Source organism: Phyllostomus hastatus, unplaced genomic scaffold, assembly GCF_019186645.2.
Source record: "Phyllostomus hastatus isolate PE091 unplaced genomic scaffold, TTU_PhHast_1.1 phas_scaffold_55, whole genome shotgun sequence".
NCBI classification, from domain to species: Eukaryota; Metazoa; Chordata; class Mammalia; order Chiroptera; family Phyllostomidae; genus Phyllostomus; species Phyllostomus hastatus.
The window spans coordinates 11,696,438-11,719,237 of NW_025334035.1; the positions used below are offsets into that span (position 1 = coordinate 11,696,438).

The 22,800-nt window shown below is 41.8% G+C and overlaps 1 protein-coding gene across 6 annotated transcripts in view; it reads left to right on the forward strand.

Moving 5' to 3' along the window:
* SPECC1 (sperm antigen with calponin homology and coiled-coil domains 1) overlaps positions 1–22,800 on the forward strand; it is a 336,370-nt gene that overhangs the window by 228,684 nt on the left and 84,886 nt on the right. For 5 of the 6 annotated variants that reach the window (XM_045824061.1, XM_045824063.1, XM_045824060.1 and 2 more), the window contains 3 exons: positions 3,027–3,234; positions 7,476–7,549; positions 7,972–8,150. In XM_045824061.1, coding sequence (XP_045680017.1) covers positions 3,027–3,234; positions 7,476–7,549; positions 7,972–8,150 — 461 coding nt within the window. Of the gene's footprint in view, positions 1–3,026; positions 3,235–7,475; positions 7,550–7,971; positions 8,151–12,506; positions 13,359–22,800 lie in introns of those variants that run through there. The other variant, XM_045824065.1, reaches the window with a different exon arrangement.

Consider the following 22,800-nt stretch of genomic DNA (forward strand, 5'->3'; position numbering starts at 1 on the left):
GTCATACGTAGTAGGTGTCCAGTGGAGCTCAGTGGCACCTGATCATCTAAGCCAGGTGCTTCAGGAGTGTCCCTTGTGTGGGTTCTGTGAACCCTCCCTGTGGTAGTTGAGTCTTGATTGCTGTTGGCTCATCTGTGGGTGGGATTGACCCCAGGCTGGCTGACTGTGAGGATTGACCCAACCACAGAGAACCACAAGCTGCCGTGCTGTGCTGACCCTGTGAAGTAGAATTCACCCCAGCAGGGTCTGTGCCTGCTGAGATCCGCCTTTGGATGTGCCACTTGTGGAGCAAATTGGGTCCTGCTCTGATGTGGTCTGAATCCTGCCAGCAGGTGTGTTGACTCTGGGGTCTCTTTGGAGAGATCCAGTGCAGGACATGTTAGGCGCTGCCTGTGACCGGCCCTGGGCTACCTGTTCGGAGCCACAAAGCAATCCACAGTTTGCGGCTGCCTCTGCTGGGCCTGGGTCTGCGTGGGAGGGGAAATTCACACCAAGGTTGGCTTTCACCAGCACCAATCCCCAGGAGCAGGTCAGCAAAAGGTCCAGGACTCCCCAGCATCTGCCAGCTGGCTGCCTGTTAGGCTCAGTCACTGAAAGGGCCTCTGGCAGTATGTGGGTTGCATGAGATAGGTTCTCGGTGAGTCACCAGGTAGGGGTAAGCGGTGTTCACCGGACTAAAACAGATTCACACTCGGCACCAGTGCTGGCACTGGGGCCACTCAGCGAAACTCTCCATGCACAGCAAGGTCAGCCTGCACCACAGGTGCCTGTGGACTTTTATGGTAGGCAGGGTCTTGGGAAGTGGGCAGGGTGGGGGCATCAGGGTTCATCAGGCCCAAACAGACCAAGATTGGGCCGTGTGAAGGGAGGGCTCTCTTTGCACAGGACCAGCAGTGCTGGTCAGGCATGTGAGGGAAGAGTGGCCCCTGCCCTGGAGCCGCACAGCTCGGGTCTGTCCCTCCTGGAGAGCATCCCAGGAGAGGCCACAACAAGGGCCAGCATGCTGGCCTGCATGCTGGCCACAGCCAGCTCACTTCTGCGTAGTGCATGGCAAGGAGGGGCCACTTGGAGATGGGAGGGTGGGGCTAGTGGATCTTCCGTGGGGGTGTGGGCGGTGCCACTGGTCAGGGCCAGAGGTGGGGGAGGGGAGTGGCCCCCACCCCAGAGCTACACAACTTAGTCTGTGATACCCGCAGAGTTTGCCCTCAAGAGCCCCTCCAAGAAAGTCCACACCACAGGCTGGGCAACTCACTCTTCCCCAGGGTGTAAGCTCAGAGGACAGGGAGATGGAGGGTGGAGCTAGTTAGTGCATTCCTGTAGGCTTATGCTGCAGGGAGGGGGAGTGCTCAGCCCAGGAGAGGTGGCGTCTGTGGGCAACATGGGAGAGGGACCTGGCACAGGGACCCTGGCACTGTCCCTCAGCTCTCTCAGGTAGTACTGGGATTTAAATTCTAGCAACCAGGCTCCAGGCTCCACCCTTACTCATTTTCATGTAGCACACTAGCTTTGAAACTTAGGACAGCAGTCCACAATGACATAGTTTATGTTGCAGTACAGAGCCATACATCTTCATAACTGAAACACAAGTTTCAGGGAGCAGTGCTTGCCCTAAGTGTAAGCAGTATTCTCGATCTTCCCCATGCTGGCACTCTCTCCTTATTCCCTCCCTCCTTCCCCTTCTTCCTTCTGTATTGTGTATCACAACCTCCCAATTGAAAGACAGTGCAGTACTGCCTTCCACTGTCTGTTCATTCATCAGACATTCATTAGGGCCTCTTATGTGTCTGACACTGTAGTTGCTGGGGATATAAGTGTGAGGAGAGAATACAGGGTCCCTGTCCCCATAGAGTGTTCAGCCTAGAAAGGTTTTGCATGTGAAATACAATTGGAAAAAACATATTGTATATGGAAACCCCTCCAAATTTAGGAAATCTACTAGGTATCGAGCTTACATTACCTGATAAATATAAAACTATATAGTTACAGTAATTAAAAGACTATAGAAAAGGGACAGTTCATAATAATTAGTATATTCAGACAATAGAATGCTATGCAGCATTTAAAGTGAAGACCTAGAGCAATGTATGTTAATATGAATACATCTCAAAAAGAAGTTAAGGTGTAATAAGCATGGTGTAATATAGGACAAAAACACATTACCATATAATATAATGCAATATAATACAGTACACTGCAAAAACATAATATAGTGTAACATCATTTGTATAAAAATTTTATGTATAAAAACCATTCAAGGGATGACCACATACCAATTTTAGGGAAATACATGTTACTCTCTAGGGTGGGAGGGAAGTTGAGGTCTTCACAAATCTTGTTAAAGTAAAAAAAAAATTACGAAATGTGGCAAAATTTAACCAGTTAAGTGTGTGTGGGTATGTGGTTATCTCATCACTTTTGGTGCTTTTCTGTATATTTTAAGTGTTTAATGATTAAAAGTTGAAGGGTCAGATGAGTGAGTGTGCTGTGCTGTGTCTCTTTGTATGGTGCATACACATTTTTGTGTTGTGTACCTTCAACAGGTGTTCCCTATGACGTTAATGTTATATACCTCTAAAAAAAAAACAACCCACTGTAGCCACAAGTGCTTTATGGTTAAAGATATTTGGGGTTTCTAGGGGATGTCAGGTCCGAGGGGTGTTGTTCCTGGATTACCAGCAGATGGCGCTGCTCCGTAGCAGACGTGAGGTTTGGCAGCCACACAGGGCACCTGAGCCTCCCAATGTGAGTGCAGTTTTACCCAAGTGCCTGAAGAAGGATATTTACATATGTGCGGCTTTCTTTGTGCCGGTAGAAAGGGGCACAGAATCCACCCGTTTGTCCTTTTATACATACCAAATTTCTGTGAGTATTTATAGACTTGCCTATGTCCAAGGCTAAGACTACAGCAATGATGACGGCATGGATTGTGCCAAGGGCTTCCCTTCTGTTGGGCTGATGAGCCTGATGCTAATGTGTGAGGTACTTTTTCCTGTTAAACTGACGAGGGAACCTGCTTTTTATTCTAGGTAGAAAAGGATTATTCTTACTTGAAGGAGATATGTGATCATCAAGCAGAACAGCTGAGCAGAACCAGCCTGAAACTGCAAGAGAAAGCATCTGAGAGTGATGCAGAGATTAAAGACATGAAGGAAACCATATTTGAGTTGGAAGATCAGGTGGAACAGCATCGAGCTGTCAAGTTACATAATAATCAACTCATCAGTGAGCTGGAAAGTAAGTGAAATTGAGCCCTGGTGAAATGCGGATCAGGCGTGACTAGGATAGGAAAGAACCAGTAGCTGTGGGCAATATAAGCATGTTTATGAAAAGTCTTTCTTTGAATCTTCTGTAATGTCCTGGGAAGAATGGCAGTTAAGGAAGACAGAATAATTAATCACCTAGACAAAGCTGGAAAATGGGTAATGTAGAAGAAAAGGTTGTTGAACGTGAGTCAACAGTGTGAGGTGATTGTAAATAGAGCAAACCCATTTCAGAGTGTTAGGTACACCGTGCATGAACCACACAGTGGACCCCACTCGTCAGGTATGACAGGGTGTCCTTATTTTGGGTCTGATGGATAAAAAGACTTGTGACAGATAAACTGATTCAAACAATGTATGCTCTTTTGTCAGGGAGAAAGCAATTTCAGCATCTGTCCCATTGATGGTAGGATATCAAATAACGGAAAAGGTGGCCTCTTTGTTACTGAAGGGGTACTAATATATGGCTCATTTACAAAATTGTTGTTTGCTTTGAATAGGGAAAGACATTTTTAAAAGAGATCAGTTATACATTGCCTGCTTTGTCCAAATAAGTCTTATCAAATGATCTCATCTAATGTGTTTTGCTTTTGTAACAAAAGAATTAACACACAAAGCTTTTAGTGACACTAACCATTGCTAAAAATAGCAGAGTTGGTAGCCTGCAAAGTTCCCCAATGTGCCTTGTTCAAACTGTCTATTCATGGAATCCATATTTGTGAACTTGCCTTCTTGCCAATATTTATTTGTAGCTTCAGAATCAGTTCTCTTGACCCTCTGAAGGTCACTCACAGACCTGTGCAGAGCTGTGGGAAGTGTGAGCCTCCCAAAGTGCATTCCCAGTACAGGCGGAACTCCGTGACATTCACTGCCTGGTTTCAGCTTGCCCACTGTAAACAGGTGTCTTTTTTATGGCTTATTTAGTGCCATGTGTTTTGCATTTTTATGCTCTGTGTGGGTGATTTCACTGTTTAAAATGGACCCCATGCACAGAAAGACTGCAATGTGCTTTGTGGAGAAAGGAGGTGAGTTAGGTCAGCCTTGTTCGAGCATGGGTTACAGTGCTATCAGCTGTGAGTTCAGTGTTAATAAATCAACAGTGGTTATTGAACCATTAACTGTTAACTAAAACCACTGGGTAAAGGAAGTGGACATTCACCAGTCTGCATCTGAGACTGCTCCTAAGAGCCTCACAGTGAAACCTGTGCTGTACGATGAAGCTGTGGGAAAGTGACTTAATTTGTGGCTTCGTACGATGACAGCCTATTAAAAACCAAAAACATATGGACAGTGTTGTTGTGAAGCCAGAAACCAGACAAATTTATACTCACATGTCTCAGGGTCAGGAAGGTGTTAAACTTCTCTCAGCTAGTGCTGGCAGAGGCCACACAGCTCATGAGGAAAGTTAAAAACTTGCACGTAAGGCAGGTGTGTAGATCAGGAAGCTATGGGAAAATTTTTTTTAAATCTCCACCTGAGGATAAAGATTTTGTTTTTAGATAGAGGGGAAGGGAGAGAGAAAAAGAGGGAGAAAAACATGAATGTGTGATTGTCTCTCACACACCCCTTCCTAGGGACCTGACCAGCAGCCCAGGCATGTGCCCTGACTGGGAATTGAACCAGTGACCTTTTGCTTTGCAATCCAATACTCAATCCACTGAGCCACATCAGTCAGGGCTGATTTTTTTTTTTAAGAGAGAGAGAGATTGGTATGTGAGAGAGAAACATCAATCAGTTGCCTCTCCTACATGCTCTGACCAGGAATGAACCCATAGCCTTTTGGTGAACCAGATGATGTTCCAATCAGTTGAGCCACCCAACCAGGGCTGGAAAAAAAATTTAAATTCCTGTTGACCATTATGCAGGAAAAGTGTTATATGGGCACCAGGTTTCTAGCACTGATGGGAAGGGACCAGGCCAAGCAGGTCCGCCTCAGGCTGGCCTGTAGTGGTAGGTTCTTGACTTTGTACAGAAGAGGTTTCACATCATGAGCCCAGGTGATTTTGAGAGTACGTTGACTAAAGCTGGGGGCAGTGAAACAAAGGAAAGACTTTGGGTGGAAGAAACAACAGGAGAGAGCCTGGGCAGTGCTCTGCTTTGGCTCCCTAGAGCTATAATAGGAAAGACGTGAGCCAAGGTGGGGCTGCTGTTAGCTCACTGGGAAGTTGAAAAACAGGCCTTGGAGACAGGATAAGGTGGTTAGCCTGGGTCAAGCTGCCTCTGCCTGCTGCTTTTCTGGTTGCAAGTCTCCTGGAGAACTGTAGAGCTTAGGGGGAAGTAACAGGTTCATGCACAAGAAGGGTCATGGGCATGCTCTAGCGTGAGCCTGCATTGGGACTTTGTATTGAGGGTTTTTATCTTCTGTGGGTGAGAATCTTAAGGGAGGGCTTCAGCAAAATATTCATCAGCTTTCCAGGTGCGTTTTTTAATATGCTGATGCATCAAAATTAGTGTATAGGGGAGTTGGGATTATTCTCTGGTCAGCTTTACTGCTTTACATTTATCTTAGGTCTCCCTGGCTCTAACTGGGTTTTGTTATTTGTTCCCTGACTTCATCTGTCCTTGGCTGGCACCAGTAACACTAACTGGGTCTCTGTTCTCTATGCCCCCGACCAGGGAGATTTAAGCTGTGTATTCTCTGGTCTAGAAGTAGCGGTATAAATCACTCATTCTCAAGTGTCCTTAGTTAGAGGAGGTAAGGTCTTGCAATTCACCATCTGGCTGTAAATTGTTCAAATTGAACAATTGGCCTGGTTTAATTATCTTGTCTCAGTTTCACCATTCCACTTGCCCAGGGATTTTCCTACTTCTTACTCTCCTGCCTCAGGAGAGTCTTTTTTTTTTTTTACAAGGACCCTGGCAAACAAACCTACTGCATAAAACACAAATAACATTTTGTTTGACAAAAATGTGACCACAGCAAGGCGCCCCTCTGCCATTGCCAGTGGTCAGTGTGTGTTTACAAACATAGCACCGCACTTGGAAAGTATAAAGTCAAAGAGGAGAAGTCCAGTTTTGCTTTCTTTTTCTTTTAATGATATATTGCTATTGAGAATTTGGTTGTTTTGTCTCCTAATCCTTAAAAGTCAGCACAGACACACCAAGAAAGAAGCTTATAATTAATGTCCAGAACAGATGTCAGGCCGACTCCCTGCATTTGTATCATAGCATATGCAGGATTGAAAATAACACAGACCGTGCATCTAGTAAGAAACATTTAACTTCTGTCAGGGATAGGAAGGTATTATTAAGATGTCTCTTAACTAGGAGGCCCAAGGACACACGAATCCAGCCAAGGATAATTACTTCACCCCATAAAATCCTTGAAAGAAAGGGACAGAAAAATAAAATTTAAAAAGTTAAAGAGCATTTTCTCATTCTGCAGCATTGACCCCAAACAAATTCTCAGGGCCCACATGCTGAATTAGAGCTGCTGGTATAGGACCTGACCCTGTGGATTTTTTTCCTGAAACTTCTCTGATCATTCTGATTCATGCAGATAACAACTGCTCTGAAGTAGATCATGAAGAAACACTGAAGAATTTTAACTAGGTTGGGGACATGATCAGATTTATCTTGAAATGACTCTGATAGCAACATGGTGAAAATTAGAGGCACAGAGAGAAAGGAACTAAATGTTCTTAATTAGGGAGCTGCAAAGTATATACACCTCTATTCCATCTGCCCTTGGAGATTCCCATTCTGAGGGCCAGAGTCTGGGGCTTGAACATCTGTGCTTTTGAAAAGCTTCTCATGTGATTCTGAGGTTAAAATGCTATTAAGAACTACAACTCTAGAAATGAGTCTAAAAGTCACTGTAGTAATAACTAGTCATATTCTTTCTTACACAGAAGCCTCACAGCAATAAAGGACATTCAGGATGATGGGTACAAACATCAGGGAGGCCCAGAGTAAGCGTAATAAGTGTGAGTAGCTATTTAGGTCTCTTCCCATAGTGCTGTGTGGTTGTACAGCCTGTCATCTGAGGGTATAACCAGACTGAAACACCACTTGTTTTCTATTCCCATTTTCTATTTTAGAAGAACCTCCTGCTTCTGGCCCCCAGTTTGCAGGGTGCCAAGAATGGAATTTATACTAGAATAGATGGATTTTAAAGTCTGGGGCCAAATCCAGAGCTGCTCCTTTCCCACCTAGCTTATCTTCTCCCAAGAGTCTCCCAACTCTTTTAGCTCTGTCTGACTTCTTTATTTCTAGGCAATGTGATGAAGCTGGAGGAACAGAAAGCAGACCTGGAAAGGCAGCTGAAGACTCTGACTAAGCAGATAAAGGTGAGATGTAGTTACAGCAGGGGATGAGGACCTTCTCCAACATTTTACTAGAAATATTCCTCTTTTAGTTTGAAAACCTTTGAAAAATACCCTGAATACTCTCTCTAGCCTGTTTTTCTCATAGTACATTTCCATGGCATGGGTCCAAATTAGTGTTGGCAGGAAGTAAAATTAAAGCAGCCTTTCAGGTTTAGGATGGAGAACTCTGATAACCCGAAGTGTGCTTCCCACCTGTACCTTTTCTCAGTAGTGGGGTACCATCAAAGTAGTGCCTCACTGAGGACAGCCCAGCCAGCCTCGCTCAGTGTTGGGCATGGGGTCTTTGTAACCCCTGGCAGGGGGCCAGTCCTGACAGCTGGGCAGGTGTCAGGACTGGCCCCCTGCCCAGTCCATGATGCTGACATGGACTCTGGCATTTTCAGGAGGAAACTGAGGAGTGGAGGCGGTTCCAGGCGGACCTGCAGACTGCAGTGGTGGTAGCCAACGACATAAAGTGTGAGGCCCAACAGGAGCTGCGCACTGTGAAGAGGAGGCTGTTGGAGGAAGAGGAGAAGAATGCGAGGCTGCAGAAGGAGCTGGGGGACATGCAGGGCCACAGCAGGTTGGTCACGAGGGGAGTCGCGCCTTTGTGCCTTTACGAGTCTAAGGGCTCCCACGGAGTGCTTGGCTTCTCACTTAGTCACCGTGCATGGCCTTCCGTGATGCTTTTATGTGTCTCTGTGCTGAAGTTCTTCTCTTTTCTCAGCTCACCCCACCACTACTACCACTGCACAGTAGAAGTGTTCCATCCAATGCTAGTCACTTAAGGTAATAAGAAAACTCTTCACTTACATATGTACAAACGCTCTAGCCAAGTGTCTCCTGGGTTGAAAGAATGAAAGTCTCGTCTATGATGCTCCTTAAACCTCAGTGCCTGTGAGTGCAGGGAAGCACTCACATCAACAGGCAGCAGCAGTACCCCTCACAGGTCACTCTTGTGCCATGGGGGAGTCAGCACCAGATAAAGGGCTCACTCCTCCTGGCCCAGGGACAGGCTTTTTCATTGGCAGTATCTGTAGGCTGCCCCAGGAAGCCCTGGAAATGACCCACTTTGTTGAAAAGGATAAGCATGGAAAACACATACCTGGCTACTATGTGGCTTTACTTTCTGTTCCTTTGTTTTTTATTTTTTTTATTTTTTAGAGAGAGGAGAAGGGAAGGAGAAAGGGAAGGAGAAAGGAGAGAGAGAAACATCGATGTGAGAGAGAAACATCGATTGGTTGTCTCTTATACATACCCTAACCAAGGACCAAACTCACAACCCAGGCATGTGCCCTGACCAGGAATTGAGCCAGCCACCTTTTGCTTTGTGGGATGGTGCCTGGTCAACTGAGCCACACCAGTTCTTACAGGAAGGAAATCACACAGTCTGTGGCCCCAGAAAGTTCCCTTAACAGTGAAATTTCAGAAGGAGGTATTCCTAAAGGTATCTCAAAGTCAATTATTACTTAAAATTTAAATGTTTTACAAACAAGATTATAAATAATTATTTTACACTTTAACTAATATTCTGCTATATATCCCCAATCAGGAATAAATGTCCTTACCTTTGAGATTCTTGGAGATTAGGAAATGATTTGAATTTTCAGGTGTCTCTCAAATGTAGCATTTGTGAACCAAATTTAGTAGGTCTGAATGCTGATTGTAGTTTGCCCTTTTTACATGTTTTCCAGGATCAAGGAGGTTGTTCATTGGCTAGATTCTGAGACTTTGGGTCTGGTGTATTGTGAATTCCATGACAATGGAAAGAATAGATTTTTAGAATTCTGTTGATTCTCTTGCCAAATTTGCTTCAGTCAATTCCTCATTCTTTTGTTCATGATTTTTCTATAAAAGAGCCTCTCATGGAAGGTTAAGGTAAGATGTGTAGCTGCTTCCATAGCTAGCTCTTGAAAATCAAAACTGTTATCTCACAGTCACACCTACACCCTCTGGCTGCTGCAGCCTGTGAATTCTAACTTAAGGGTGAAGGAGAACAGATAGTGCTTCCCTATTGAAATGTTCCTGAGGTCATTCTGGTACTCTTTTGTGTTTTCTTTATTTGTCCATTTATCTCGCTTTTATATTGTTTTTGGTAGAGGAACCAAATCATAACTTGTGTTCCTTCATTATACATTATTTTAAAGATAAATGGTAAAAGACAAGTCTTGAGTTTGTGTTAACGTACAAGATGCTGCATTTCTAACATAGGTTCTACAATACAGGCCTGGTTATACCACTTGAACTCTGATATCGTAGGAAATCTCTGCGTGCATCTTGACAATTTAGGGCTCCATAGGCTATATCCTACATCTTCAAACTAGGGTTACTTTTTTAACATGTGTTTCTCTTTTGATTTTCCAGTGATTTGCAAACCTACCTCCCACTAGCAGTTTAATCCCTTATCACAAAACATTTCATATCTTAGACTTGCCACCAAACCAGAACATAGCATATTACCGAAACTCTGTAGGCTTCAGTGTGCCCCTTGCCTATCATTGCATTGGGCAGGACTTCAGGCAATGCTGGAGCTGGTTTCCTGTCTGATTCTATGCTTTTCTGGCACACTGCCCCGTCTAAAGAGTTGACTATTTGCAAGTTACTATCCAGTGAGGGCTCAGCCACTTCCTGAACCTACCACATGATCAAGACCTGAAACCAACTCATGCCCTCAAAGGTCCTGAAGTGACATAATGTTCCCATCTTGACTGAAGGGGTTCTTGGCTGAAACTCCATTTGACTTTGACAGTCATTTGATGAGAACTCTGAAGTCATTCTTGGTTTAGACACAGCCAAAGAACTTGCAGAAATTCTCTGACAAGCTCTTCCAAGTAGCATACAACCAAGAGAAGCAGGTAAGAGCCTCTGTAAAGTACCTTGATTGTAACATGGGATTAATGGATTTAAATTCTCGTTTTGCAAATATGGGCATTCAATGGAATCTAGTTAGGCTAGTAGGAAAGCAAATGCAGTTTGCACTTATTACCAAGAACTCAATAGCTAAGACGTAGTGAACTATTACATAATGTAGTATTTTAGATAGTTTGAAAACTTAACTCATTAGTGATCATCAGTCCTGTTATGTTTTCAAAGGCTTTTTTTTTTAATTTTAGAGTCAGAATTACTAATGTTAGTGTATATGGGCTCTGATCTCATCTTTGCTACCAACTGGCAAGGTGTCCTTCCCAGGCCAAGCTCCTTCCTCTCTGGAACGAGGAGCTAAGCCGGGGTTGTTGTTTATGGCCCCTGTAAGCTCAGTTGTTTTCCAAGACCCGTTGGTCAGCCGGTCTCTCTCTGACTGGAGGGTCAGGAGCTGAGTGCCAACCACACCTTGTTTCTAGTGCAGCCCTTGAACCCTCCGTGATGCAGCAGCACTTCCCTATTTCAGCTGGGCTGTGGACCTCATCTTTCTCTTCCAGAAATCTGAACAAGCCAATGCAGTTTTTATGGACCTGAAAGTAACTATGTTTTAAAGCTGGACATGTGCAAATTAGTGAATGAGAAGATAATAAATAACTTTTCAACTCTGGCTGCTTCTCATTTTGAACTAAGAGAAAGACACTGAAATGAAAACTTTTGTTGAAATTAAAACATCTAATCTTTTTCATGAAACCTTGAGTCTGAAGCCTGGCAGACACAGAGAACATACATACAGCTTGACTTAACAACTTGATGGGCCACACTCAGTTACTCTGCAGAGAGGCATTGTTGAAGAGCAGTCATGACAGGCAGGGCCTCTTAACCAGTGGCAGGGAAAGACCTATGTGTTTTCTCAGTAAAGCCCACTAGTTGTAGGGTGACTTATTCGATTCTGTCTGCGTTTATCACATGACACCAATAAGCATCCATGGAAAACATCTTAAGAGAGAGATCATTAAAATCACTAAACAGTCTGTGCCTGATTAACTGTATTGTTTCTAACAGAATGTCTAAGATTCGAAGTGTGTGGCGCTTGTACCCCTGGTTGTCGTGTTGTCACCTCTGAAGCAAGCAGCATGGCTGCTCGTCACTGCCAGATTCTCTGGAATTGGCTTTTAAGTCTGTGTGCACAACTCTGTTCTGCGCTAACGCCAGCCATGTGCCCTGCTGCCCTGTGTTGTTCTTATAGCTGTAACACGTCATGGCTGCTCCACGGTTCTGGGGTATCACTGGAAGGCAGAGTGTGGAAGTTGGAGGTACAGATTCTTGTATCTAAGTCATCTTTTCCAGCTCTCCTGCTGCAGGTGCTTTGATATAGCATCTCTGGCTCTGGCAGAAGGGGACAGTTCTCATGCAGATTCCTAAGCAATTTCTGAGCAGTACTTTTGGTTTTCAGGGGCTTATGGCCTATTTGGTCAGTGTAGACAGTGGTCCTCGGGTATCCTAACAAGCTTAAGTCTCTCACTCTTGTACTACATAATTTTTCATAGCTTATATGTGCACTGAAGGCACTAGATACATAGCCTATAATTCTAAACACCTATGTGTGCGTCCCTGCTCCCCAACCCCGATCTTCACAGATTTGCTTTGGAGTATGTGGACGTGAGCTTCCCTTAGGTCTTTAGGATTTTTATGCTATAATAATAAAAGAAATTTTTTTTGTTTTTCTCTTTTTCGGCCTTCACTGTAGGACAGCAGAGGGAAGCACAAGCCTCTGTAAATTACAGAAAGCCTGATTTTTATCTATCTTGGACATCTCTACCAACACAGCTGTCTGTTGGTGAAGATCTAGTGGGGACTCATAATGGCATTTTGAAGTCTAGCATTTCCCTGTCTGAAGATATTTTGGCTTCCAAGAAAATTGGAACAGTAGGAATTCAAACATGTTAGTCCCATTCTAGATACTAGCTTTTCCCTGTGGGACAGTATCAGCTTTTAATACTTGCATTCGTAGACTAAGATCATGTTGCATTAAGTAACTCCTTTACCAGCCTTTCCCCTCCCATTTCTATTTTCACAGCTCCATGGTCTCTGTCAGCTAGGAGAGCATTTGATGGAAGAAAGACAGCCCAGCCCTTGTGTGACGGGAAACTACAATCATTTCTATATGAAAGGGAAAATGATGTAGAGGAGATATTAGCTCTTTATGAAGAGCTATCTCCTTATAACATCCACTGTTACACACAGAGTCATTGCAATCAAGTCTCTTTACTTTTTTCCTACATTTTTGGAATCAACTCATTGCACAAAGATGATTCTTCCCTCTCTTTTTTCTGTTTCTCAGAAGATTCAGCAGTCTTTTATTTGGAGCATAAAATGAAATTTGGGGGAAAAAAACAAAGTATAAATGGGTCATGAAAAAAATTAATGCACAGCTCGCATCTTTAGAGAGCATGGCAAAGCAAATTCAGGGAGCTGATAAGTCAAGCCATGCTTGTGTCTTAATTTTAGGAGTTTATTTTTATGATTCCTTTTAAATATGGTGTTTGATAATCTTGGAATTAACACTATTTAAGGCAAAAGAGGAAGCCATCTGTGTGACATCTCATTCTGAAGAAGTTAGACAGTTCAATTTTATTTACACCAAGGCTTCAGTGAGCCTGTTCAAATGGGGGTCTGACTTCATTACCTTATCTGAAATAAGCCACCTGCCTTCTTTCTGTTTGATTTCCAAAACTCTCTACTGGGATCAACATATATAGATGTTTCATTGGTAATAAAGGATGTAGTTAAACCAGATAGCTTAATGCGGTAACAATTCTATTGGAATCCTGTTGCGCGTGGGTCACCGGCCAGCAGTGACCACGGAACGCTGTGGATGGCTCGACGATAAACACGCGAGAAAAAACAACACATGCACAGAGACAGACTAGTTTCTGTGGGGAAGTAGGGACGAAATGGCCACCCCCCCCAGTGGGGAGTGCACCGATTTACCATCCATACCTGCTTTTATTAGGCTCATTCTGCATAATAATTCAGGTAAAGTACAGTACTCATTAGGGGAAGTAAGGAACCATAGAAAACAAAGAACTCTGCCGGTCTATTGAGTTGGAGGTCAAAGAGCTGTAAGACTGAGGAACAAAATAACTTCCTCCTAAGACCGTTCTCATTCAACTGAGAGCATTCTAAACAAAGAAGGTTTCACAGTAATTTACATGTTCTTTCTTAGGCCTGATCACCCCGGGGAATCCGCACTTCTCAGTACCGAGCTGCACCACCCTGTCATTGTTTCAGGCTTAGGTGGAGCAAGGGAACTAAGGCAACTGGGAGACAAGGTGGTTTTCTCCCAGACACTGAGAACTCAGGCTATGTCAAAGCTGAGGGGCGAGGGCCCATCACCCCCTTTTGCTGCAGCCTCCCAAGTCCTTCTTTTGGGGGGCCTCCCAAAGTGACCGTGCCTGTCTTAGGTCGTTCCCCCTGTGGGGAATCTTACCCGTCTTTGGCTAACCAACCAAGCTTTTGGGGGTTCAGTCATGAATAAAGCAGCAGAAGCAGCATTCCTGCCAGGGAGATAAGCTTTTGTCTCCTTGCTGGCTTACGGTTCCAAGGGCGTTCCCTTAGCCTTAGCTAGGCAGGGGTTTCAGCTTCTGATACCAGTCAGGGCGGTTCCCAACAGAATCCCACAGAAAACAACAACTACAACCAAAGCCTCATGAATAAAACTTAACCCCGGAAACTTAAAGACTTTTTAAATCCAGAAGCATAAAGTTCAAAGTGTGATTTTAAACTTTTGGAAGTACATAGGCTTGTGAAGATCTTTATCCAGGTCAGCGAATCCTGCAGTTCTCACGTGAGGAACTAGTGTATAGTCCACAGTGTTGGAGCCTTAGCAGCTACGTCATCCAAGGGTTAAGACAAGAGTTATTGTCTGGTACAAGGAAACTTAGGAACAGGACGACTCTTCCACCCAGGAGGAGTGCTGTGGGTGTCACATTGGAGATGTGGTGGGATAGGAATTTATATTTTGGGACATCTTTACCTCAGACATTTTCATATATAAACAATAAGAAAAATCCAACCTCAATTTAAAATTCCCAGCTGTATTTGCACCCCATATTTTGACTTGCCTTTATTCTTGGGACTATTGGATATTTTTATATGTAAGCATTTATGAAGTGCTAAATAAATGTTATTATTTAGAACAAACTGTTGCCTGATTTTTTTTTTAAATTACTGGCCATATTTCTTCAGGGCCTTTATGCCATTTTGTTCTTAATTTTCCAGTGCATATAGCTTCAGAACTTTAAAGCCACATTAGATAACTAGAATTTGAGATAGCAAGCTGGACTTTCAATACAAGTGGTAGACAGGACGTTGACTTTAAATATGAATGTCATTTTTACATAATTTTATTAGGATAGGAGAGCAAGAAGCAGAAATTAATTTAATTTTGCATAAATTAATTTTTAGAGCAAAACTATTGGAGACTCTATCACATGAACTTTGAAGTGTAGATTTGTCATTTGGTAAGTTAATGTATTGGATTTCTTCTTACTTATAAAGCAATATTTGGTAACAAATATACTGGTAAACAATACTGGTAACAAAATGGAGGTGTATAAAGAAAAATATTAATCATTCTTGTCCCCTAGGATGACCCTGTAAGGTAACCAGTGTTCACAGTAAATATTTTTCTTTACCTCCCCTCTTACTCATATAAATATATATTATACATATGTAGTTAATTTATATATTTTTTACAAAAATAGGATTATAGTCTATACATTACTCTGCATGTTCAGGTTTCACTTAACAAGTGTATCATGGGCATCCTTCCAACTCAATATACAGGAATTTAACTCATTTAATAGCTTTGTGGTGTCCCAGTGGACAGACGCGCCCTAGAGTATTCAAATATTGTCACACTGGTGAATATCAAGGTTATATTTTCAAGTGTTTTTCTTTATAAATAATACCATAATAATTCTTATCTATATAGCCTATACTTACGTTTCTATTATTGATAGACTGGGTTCCTAAAAGTGTAATGCTGCATTAGAGAATATGCACACTTTTAATTTCAACAGATAGTACCAGATTCCTTACCTGAGACTGGTGAGATTTCACTCTTGATGAGAGTGGCTGTTTATACATAGCCTTAGCAGCTGCAGGGGGTATTTATCTTAATTTTTGCCAATAGGGTAAGCAAAAAATGCTATCTCATTGGTACTTCAATTTGCATTTCCCTGAGCATATTATTATGTCTTAACCATTTACATTTTCTCTGTTGAGAATTGCTAGTTTAACTCAGAAGCTGATTGGTTTTTTCTTAGTAGTTTATAAATTAGTATTATATTAGGGATGTGTATTTATCCCAGTGTATTTTGGGGCTTTTGGCTTTATCATCTTTGCCCTGGAAAATGTTATATTGTTGTGCAGGACAATCTGTCAGTATTTTCCTTTACTGCTTCTGGGCATTTTGTTTCTGTTTATGAATTTCTCCTACCCTAATCTTGTAGAAAAAGGCTATTACATTTTCTTCATCTATTTTATACACACACACACGCGTGGGCACACACACACATATTTAGTTCTTCCTTCTTTTTCCGGTCTGATGTGAGGTGTAGGTCTTCTTCTTCTGTATGGGAGCCTGTCATGCCACCACCATTTATTACCAAAATTGTCCTTTGCCCTCTGGCTTGAAATCTCACCTTACTTTGTTCATGTCATCTGTGTTCAGAGAGACTTTTCCGTATGCCCTCATTTCCTTTTTCTCTTGAGCTCGTTCTACTTCAAGATATTTTAATGGAATTATTAGGTTGCTGATACCATTTTTAAATTCATCCTTTCATTTTAAATTGTCATCTTTTATATACTGTATTATATTCTTGAATTTTATTGTAATCTCAAGACAGATGCTGTCAAGTGTTTAATTTATTTTCCTGTCATAAATTTACAAATATCTGTTGAGTTGATTTATTCTCTTCATTAATATTATGAAATGTATTCATAGGTAAGGGCATGGTTATGCCCGTCATTTTTTCTTGCTTAAATAGGTAAAAGTGTAGTAGGGCCTGGCATTTGCCCAAGAGCAGTGTTTGTAGATTATGCTTAGATCTGTACTCACTTTGCTGACTACTTTAAAATATCTTCTTACATCTTAAACTAGAAGGAAGACTCTTAAGGCACATTTATGTTACATATCAGAGACACAGAAGTTCAGAGTGTAGAGGAATCCGGGCTCACCGAAGGAAATTCACTTGTGCCCAGTTCTTCTGTTTGGTCAGAATGAAATGTGGGAGCCAGCTTTCTAGGTCTAGTTTTGTTTGGCTTGTTAGTTTTAGGGCATGTACTGAGGCTTTCTGATCTGCCCGTTTGCTGCTGTCCTTTGTGCCTGGGATAAACCATCCATAGCCCCTTGGACAGTCATATCTCATGTTGCTGGTCCCCTGCAGGAAGAATTCTTTGCATGCTGTCTGGGTATCCTGTGCTGCTCCCAGCCCTGCCCACTAGTACCAGGGACATGAGCAGGGTTCCCACATTTTTGTTTTCTTTGAAAGGGAATTGGGGATAAACCCTTAGTATTTTCTTTCCATATTTCCCCCGTATTCTCTTTGTAGCATAAATTCTTCAAAGCCTAAGGCAAGTAGGTAATATATCTACCTGTAGTTTCCAATACTGAAGAAAGATTTTTAAGATGTACGAGATCTGTCCAGAAACTATCCAGTTGTGTACTATGAAAAATAGAGACATTTGTTGAAGATATAAGGTACAGGAAACATTGTACATAGGACAATGATGCCTCAGTCACTTTCAAAGTAGGTACTTTGGGACCTCACACAGTTCTTCCAAACACCGTCAGCTACCCCGTCGTACTGTCCTGTATCTTAGCAACAGTCTGAAATCTCGTCCCTTTCAAAGGTGATTTTAGTTTTGGGAAAAGCCAGAAGTCGCAAGGTGCCAAAACATAGCTAGCAGGACTGAATCACCTGGTTGATTTGATGTTTTGCTAAAAAAACTCTGCACAAGATTTGATGCATGAGTGGGCGTGTTGTCGTGATGAAGCAACTGAACACCAGTTGCCCATAGCTGTGGCCTTCTGAATGATCAAATAATTTCCATGCTAGTGCAAAATTTGGTACAGATTTGTTTGCTCTACTTGCTCAGTCATTTTGAATGCTATGGCCACACAGTGCACATACTCACTCAGTGGCATCTTACCATACCACTGACTAGTACAGTGAAGTTGTCATTGTTTAGGCGTGCTCATCCTGGTCCACTCTCCGTGGCTGCCAGGTTACATTGATGTCATGCAAACTGTTTTTGTTACATTAACAATGTCTGGACTTTTGGGGGGCAGATCTTGTATTTCTTCTTTGGTTCTTATTGTTGGGGTTGGAAATTAAGATGCTTGTGTTTAGATTACCACCTTACTCTGTTGGTTTTTATTGTCATTTATATGCTTATGTGGAAATTCAAAAGTGAAACTCAAGACACTGAGCCCTCGGAGACAGAATACTTATTAATTTGTCTCACTCTAGAGCTACAAACTTCTTTTAGATTTGTTTTGTAGATAACAATAAATATTTTGAAAAAATTACATTTCACGTAAGGACCTAGAATAGCAAAGGCACAAAGGAACACAAAAGGCAGGACACGAAAGGAACAGAACAGCAGGTGGGGAAGCGTAGATTGGGAGAGCTGCGTGGGTGCAGGTGAGTCCTGGGAAGTAGGTCTCTGCAGCACTGGGACAGGCCTGGCACTAGGCTTCACACACTTTGGAGAGACCTGGTGTAAACGTAATTGATATGACTGGTCTTCTTTCAAGCATTAATCTGCCAACTGAGAAGGTAGCAGGAGTGTAATATGTCATTTTCCAAAGATAGTTAGCCTTTAAATACTTTAAAAAAGAAATCACATGTTTTTGGATCAAAACGGACAACACAAAAGGGTGTCCCTTATGACGAAGTAAGTGCTGTAGTAAACCAACATTATAGACTGTTCTAGAACCACACTAGGAAGCAGTGCCTCGGAGAGATCAGGTAACTTTTAAAAAATAAAAGATATATGTGCATACATATATGTTTAAATTATAATGAAAGAACATAAGGTAGACCAGCAGTCAGTGAGTATCTGACATGATCCATGGAAACCACATCTCCTGCACCACGTGACTTTGCCTAAATGGTCTGTCATTTTCAGGTGTGGGTTGCCACTTCCTAAGAGCATATTACTACATAAAAATAAGAGCAATAAAATAAATATGGATACTATTTTTCTTAAATACATGTTACATGAAATTAACTAAGAAATCCCACCAGATTTTTTAATAACCCTTGTAGGCCTCTCACAGGACACCCATGCGTTACTGAAAATCTGAGAAAGGCGTGGTCAGAGAGAGCTGTGTTTGCATTCCAGGTTCACCATGTACAAGCCATTTGACCTTTGTGAAATTTTTCTTCTGAAATGATGGAGTTTTCTGGAAAATTCCCTTAGATAGTGTTTTTAAAACATATGGTACTTACTGTGGAGTTATGCCATACACATAATTTCTTGTGGAAATTGTCATCATTGTAGTTTTACACACTGGTAGCAGGTGGAAACATGCCTCATTTTTGTTGTTTTAAACACGGCCCCCAAACAAGGGCAGCTGCTTCCTCTGCGATGCACCTGAAGAAAGAAGCTAACTACTATAGGAAAAGGGAATGTGTTAGGCTTATCGAAAGAGTGCATGTTGGTATTCAGTTGTGTTTACCAAACACAAAAGCTGCATTTTGGGGTGATTTGGGTTGACTTTTGACCTATCAGCCTCTGTCTTAGAGGTGAATAGCCAGCTTTGAACACATGTCTACCCAACACTGGTACCTTGATGGTTTTTTAAAACATATTTGCTGTCATACACCTGTCTGTATGCTTAACAGTTTCTTTTTATTTTTTTAGATTTTATTTATTTATTTTTAGAGAGAGGGAGGAGAAAGAGAGGGATCGAAACATCAGTGTGTGGCTGCCTCTTGTATACCCGCTACTGGGGACCCAGCCTACAACCCAGGCATGTGCCCTGACTGGGAATCGAACCAGCAACCCTTTGGTTCATAGGCTGGCACTCAATCCACTGAGCCACACCAGCCAGGGCTAAACATTTCTTAATATTCTTTATAGAATACAGAGTTCTTCATCTTCTTGAACCAGAGGAAATGTAATGTGGAACCCTTGAACAACACTGGTGTTAGGTGCACATTCAAGGATCCGCGCATTACTTTTAACTCCCCCAAAACTTAACCATGAATAGCCTACTGTTGACGAGAAGCTTTACCAATAACATAGTCAATTAATATGTATTTTGTTTGTTAATGTATTATGTATTGTATTCTTATAGTAAAGTAAGCTAGAGAAATGTTTTTTCTCTATACGTACTATATGTATTTATTGAAAAAAAAATCCCTGAATAAGTGGATCTGTGCAGTTCAAACCCATGGTCAGGGTCAAGTGTACTTCATTTATTGCTGGGGTTGTTACTGGTTGATCCCAAATAATTCTAAGATAGGCTGGCGTGATGATTTTCAAACCTGTTTATGATAAAAGTACTAATAAAAACCAATAGCGCTCTTAATACCTGTTTTATATGGCTCTTCAGTTCAGGCTTTGTTTTGTGAATCTGTGCACACACTCATTTGTGCACACATACACAACTGTTATATAACATGGTGGGTATTGAGACCGGTAGCTTCTCTAATCTACTTAATGTGCAAGTTTTCTCATGCTGACTCATTGTTCTAGCAAAGCAGACTGACCAACTGGAGGCAGGAGGACTGGGAATTGGTTCTTATAATCTTGCAATTTTCTAATGGAGTCTAAACAAGTCTTCCGACATCATTTGATATTTTGATTCACAAAGAAACTTGGATAACCAAAGGGACTTCCTCAGCAGATGCAGGATTTCCGTTTCATTCTTAATCAATTATCAGGGAATGAAATGAAAATGAATTTTTGGAAATGATTTTCCTTTAAGGAAGGGGTACCCTAAGTTTCTCCAAGGCCCTTTGGTAGCAAGTTATTAATTTTTTAAAAGATTTTATTTATTTATTTTTAGACAGAGGAGGAGGGAAGGAGAAAGAGAGGGAGAAAAACATCAATGAGTGGTTGCTTCTTACACGCCCCCTACCGAGGACCTGGCCTGCAACCCAAGCATGTGGCCTAAGTGGGAATCGAACCAGCAACCCTTTGGTTCACAGGCTGCCACTTAATCCACTGAGCCATACCAGCCAGGGCACAAGTTACTTACTTTTCTTTTTAATGTTACTCAATTACGGTTTACATTCAACTTTATTTTTTATTAGTTTCAGATGTATAGCACAGTGGTTAAACAATCACATACTTTACAAAGTGTTCCCCCCAGTATTTCTAGTACCCACCTGACACCACACATAGTTATTACAGTATTATTGACTATATTCCCTGTGCTGGACTTTATATCCCCATATTCTGTAACTACCAATCTGAATTTCTCAATTCCTTCACCTTTTTCACCTAGTCCCTCAACCCCCACCCCCCTTTGCAGCCATCAGTCTGTTTTCTGAATCTGTAAATCTGTTTCTGGTTTGTTTGTTTATATTGTTCTTTAGGTTTCACATATAAGTGAAATCTTATGGTATTTGTACATCTCTGACTTATTTCACTTAGCCTAATACCTTAACCCCATAGGTCCATCCATGTTGTCGCAAATGGTGAGATTTTGTTCTTTTTATGGCTGAGTAATATTCCATTGTATAGGTGTACCACAGTTCTTTTAGCCACTTGTTTATTGATGGGCACTTGGGTCGTCTCCATATCTTCGCTATTGTAAATAATGCTGCTGTGAATGTAGGGCTGCGGATAGTTTTTCAAATCAGTGTTTTGGGTTTCTTTGGATGAATTCCTAGAACTGGAATAATTTGATCATATGGCAGTTCCATTTTTAATATTTTGAGGAAACTCCATACTGTTTCCCACAGTGGCTGCACTAGTCTGCATTCCCACCAACAGTGCATGAGGGTTCCCTTTTCCCCACATCCTCACTAGCACTTGTTTGTTGATTTTGACAGGTGTGAGGTATTATCTCATTTAAAAATGATCAAACGACCTAAGTAGACACCTCTCCAAAGAGGACATACAGGTGGCCAATAGATGTTATGAAAAGATGCTCAATGTCACTAATCATCAGAGAAATTCAAATTAAAACCACAATGAGCTAATGAGCTCTGAGGTTATTAAATGTATTGGTAAGAGGACAGCCAATTTTGTGTCTGACCTTCCTGAGAATGGCTGTGACAGAAATAGATTATTTTTATGCTCATACTTAACCTGATTGTACCTCTTTGTGTATATAACCACCTGATTTTGTACTATATAATGCAATGGGGAAGTTACGAGGGAAAATATTACAAAAATCAAGCCCATTAAATACAGAAATTTTAAAGCCCACCTTAGTAAGTTTCCGAAATTCCTACTATCTTCTTCTCAAAATGTCATCAGTTTACTGATTTTTTTTTCACTCAAAAAAAAAAAAGAAGGGGCTGTTGAGACAAGAGTGTACAGCAGTGTGATTTAAGTGTTTTAAGTTCTGTTTCTCAAATTTATTCTGTTCACACTGACTACAGATCAACAAAAACTTTAAGAATTAAGGACAAGTATATCCAATCACAGAAGCTTATGAATAACTAGATTAATTTCAAAAAGATCAGTAAGTAAATATTTTAATCTCCCACTGACCTTATTAAAATATACTGCCAGAAATAGTCTTTTTGAGTCATTCTCATAAATTAGTCATCTTGCAAAACAGTTGTGGCAATTTGATAGAATAAAGAGAGCAGTGATTTAGAAATGAGAAGATTGGAAAATCATTCACAAGAAGATTTAATGACATGCTGGAGTCCCCTGGATGAGGAAGCCATGTGTGAGAGGATCGAATCAGGTGATCTGTCTGTAAAAGACTTTTCTGTGTGTCTGTGCTCGAATTTAGAAATGAGTTCAGACTCCCCAGGAAAGTTTGGGTGAGAGGAGAAGCTTCACCTTACGGAGAATTGTAGTGTTACTTATTCCAGAATACTATTACCATTCTGTCTCTGGAAGGGCAAACAGTATATGGCCTGGGATTCTGTTGTACAAATAGATTGTAGTTTAGTTGGTTTAAGCAGACAAGCATTAAATGGCTTACAGCATTGTTGGGAGGGTTGAAGAAACAGAATCTAGCTTGAGCTTCTAGGAACAATACCCAAAGTCACAGCACAGGATCAGGCTGCCAGGGAGCCACTGCCTCTGCTATGAATAGAGTGGCCTCAGGGTCAGGAACCTGGCCCCTCAGGTGGAGAGCTGCCCCCACAGTGTGGCAGAACATC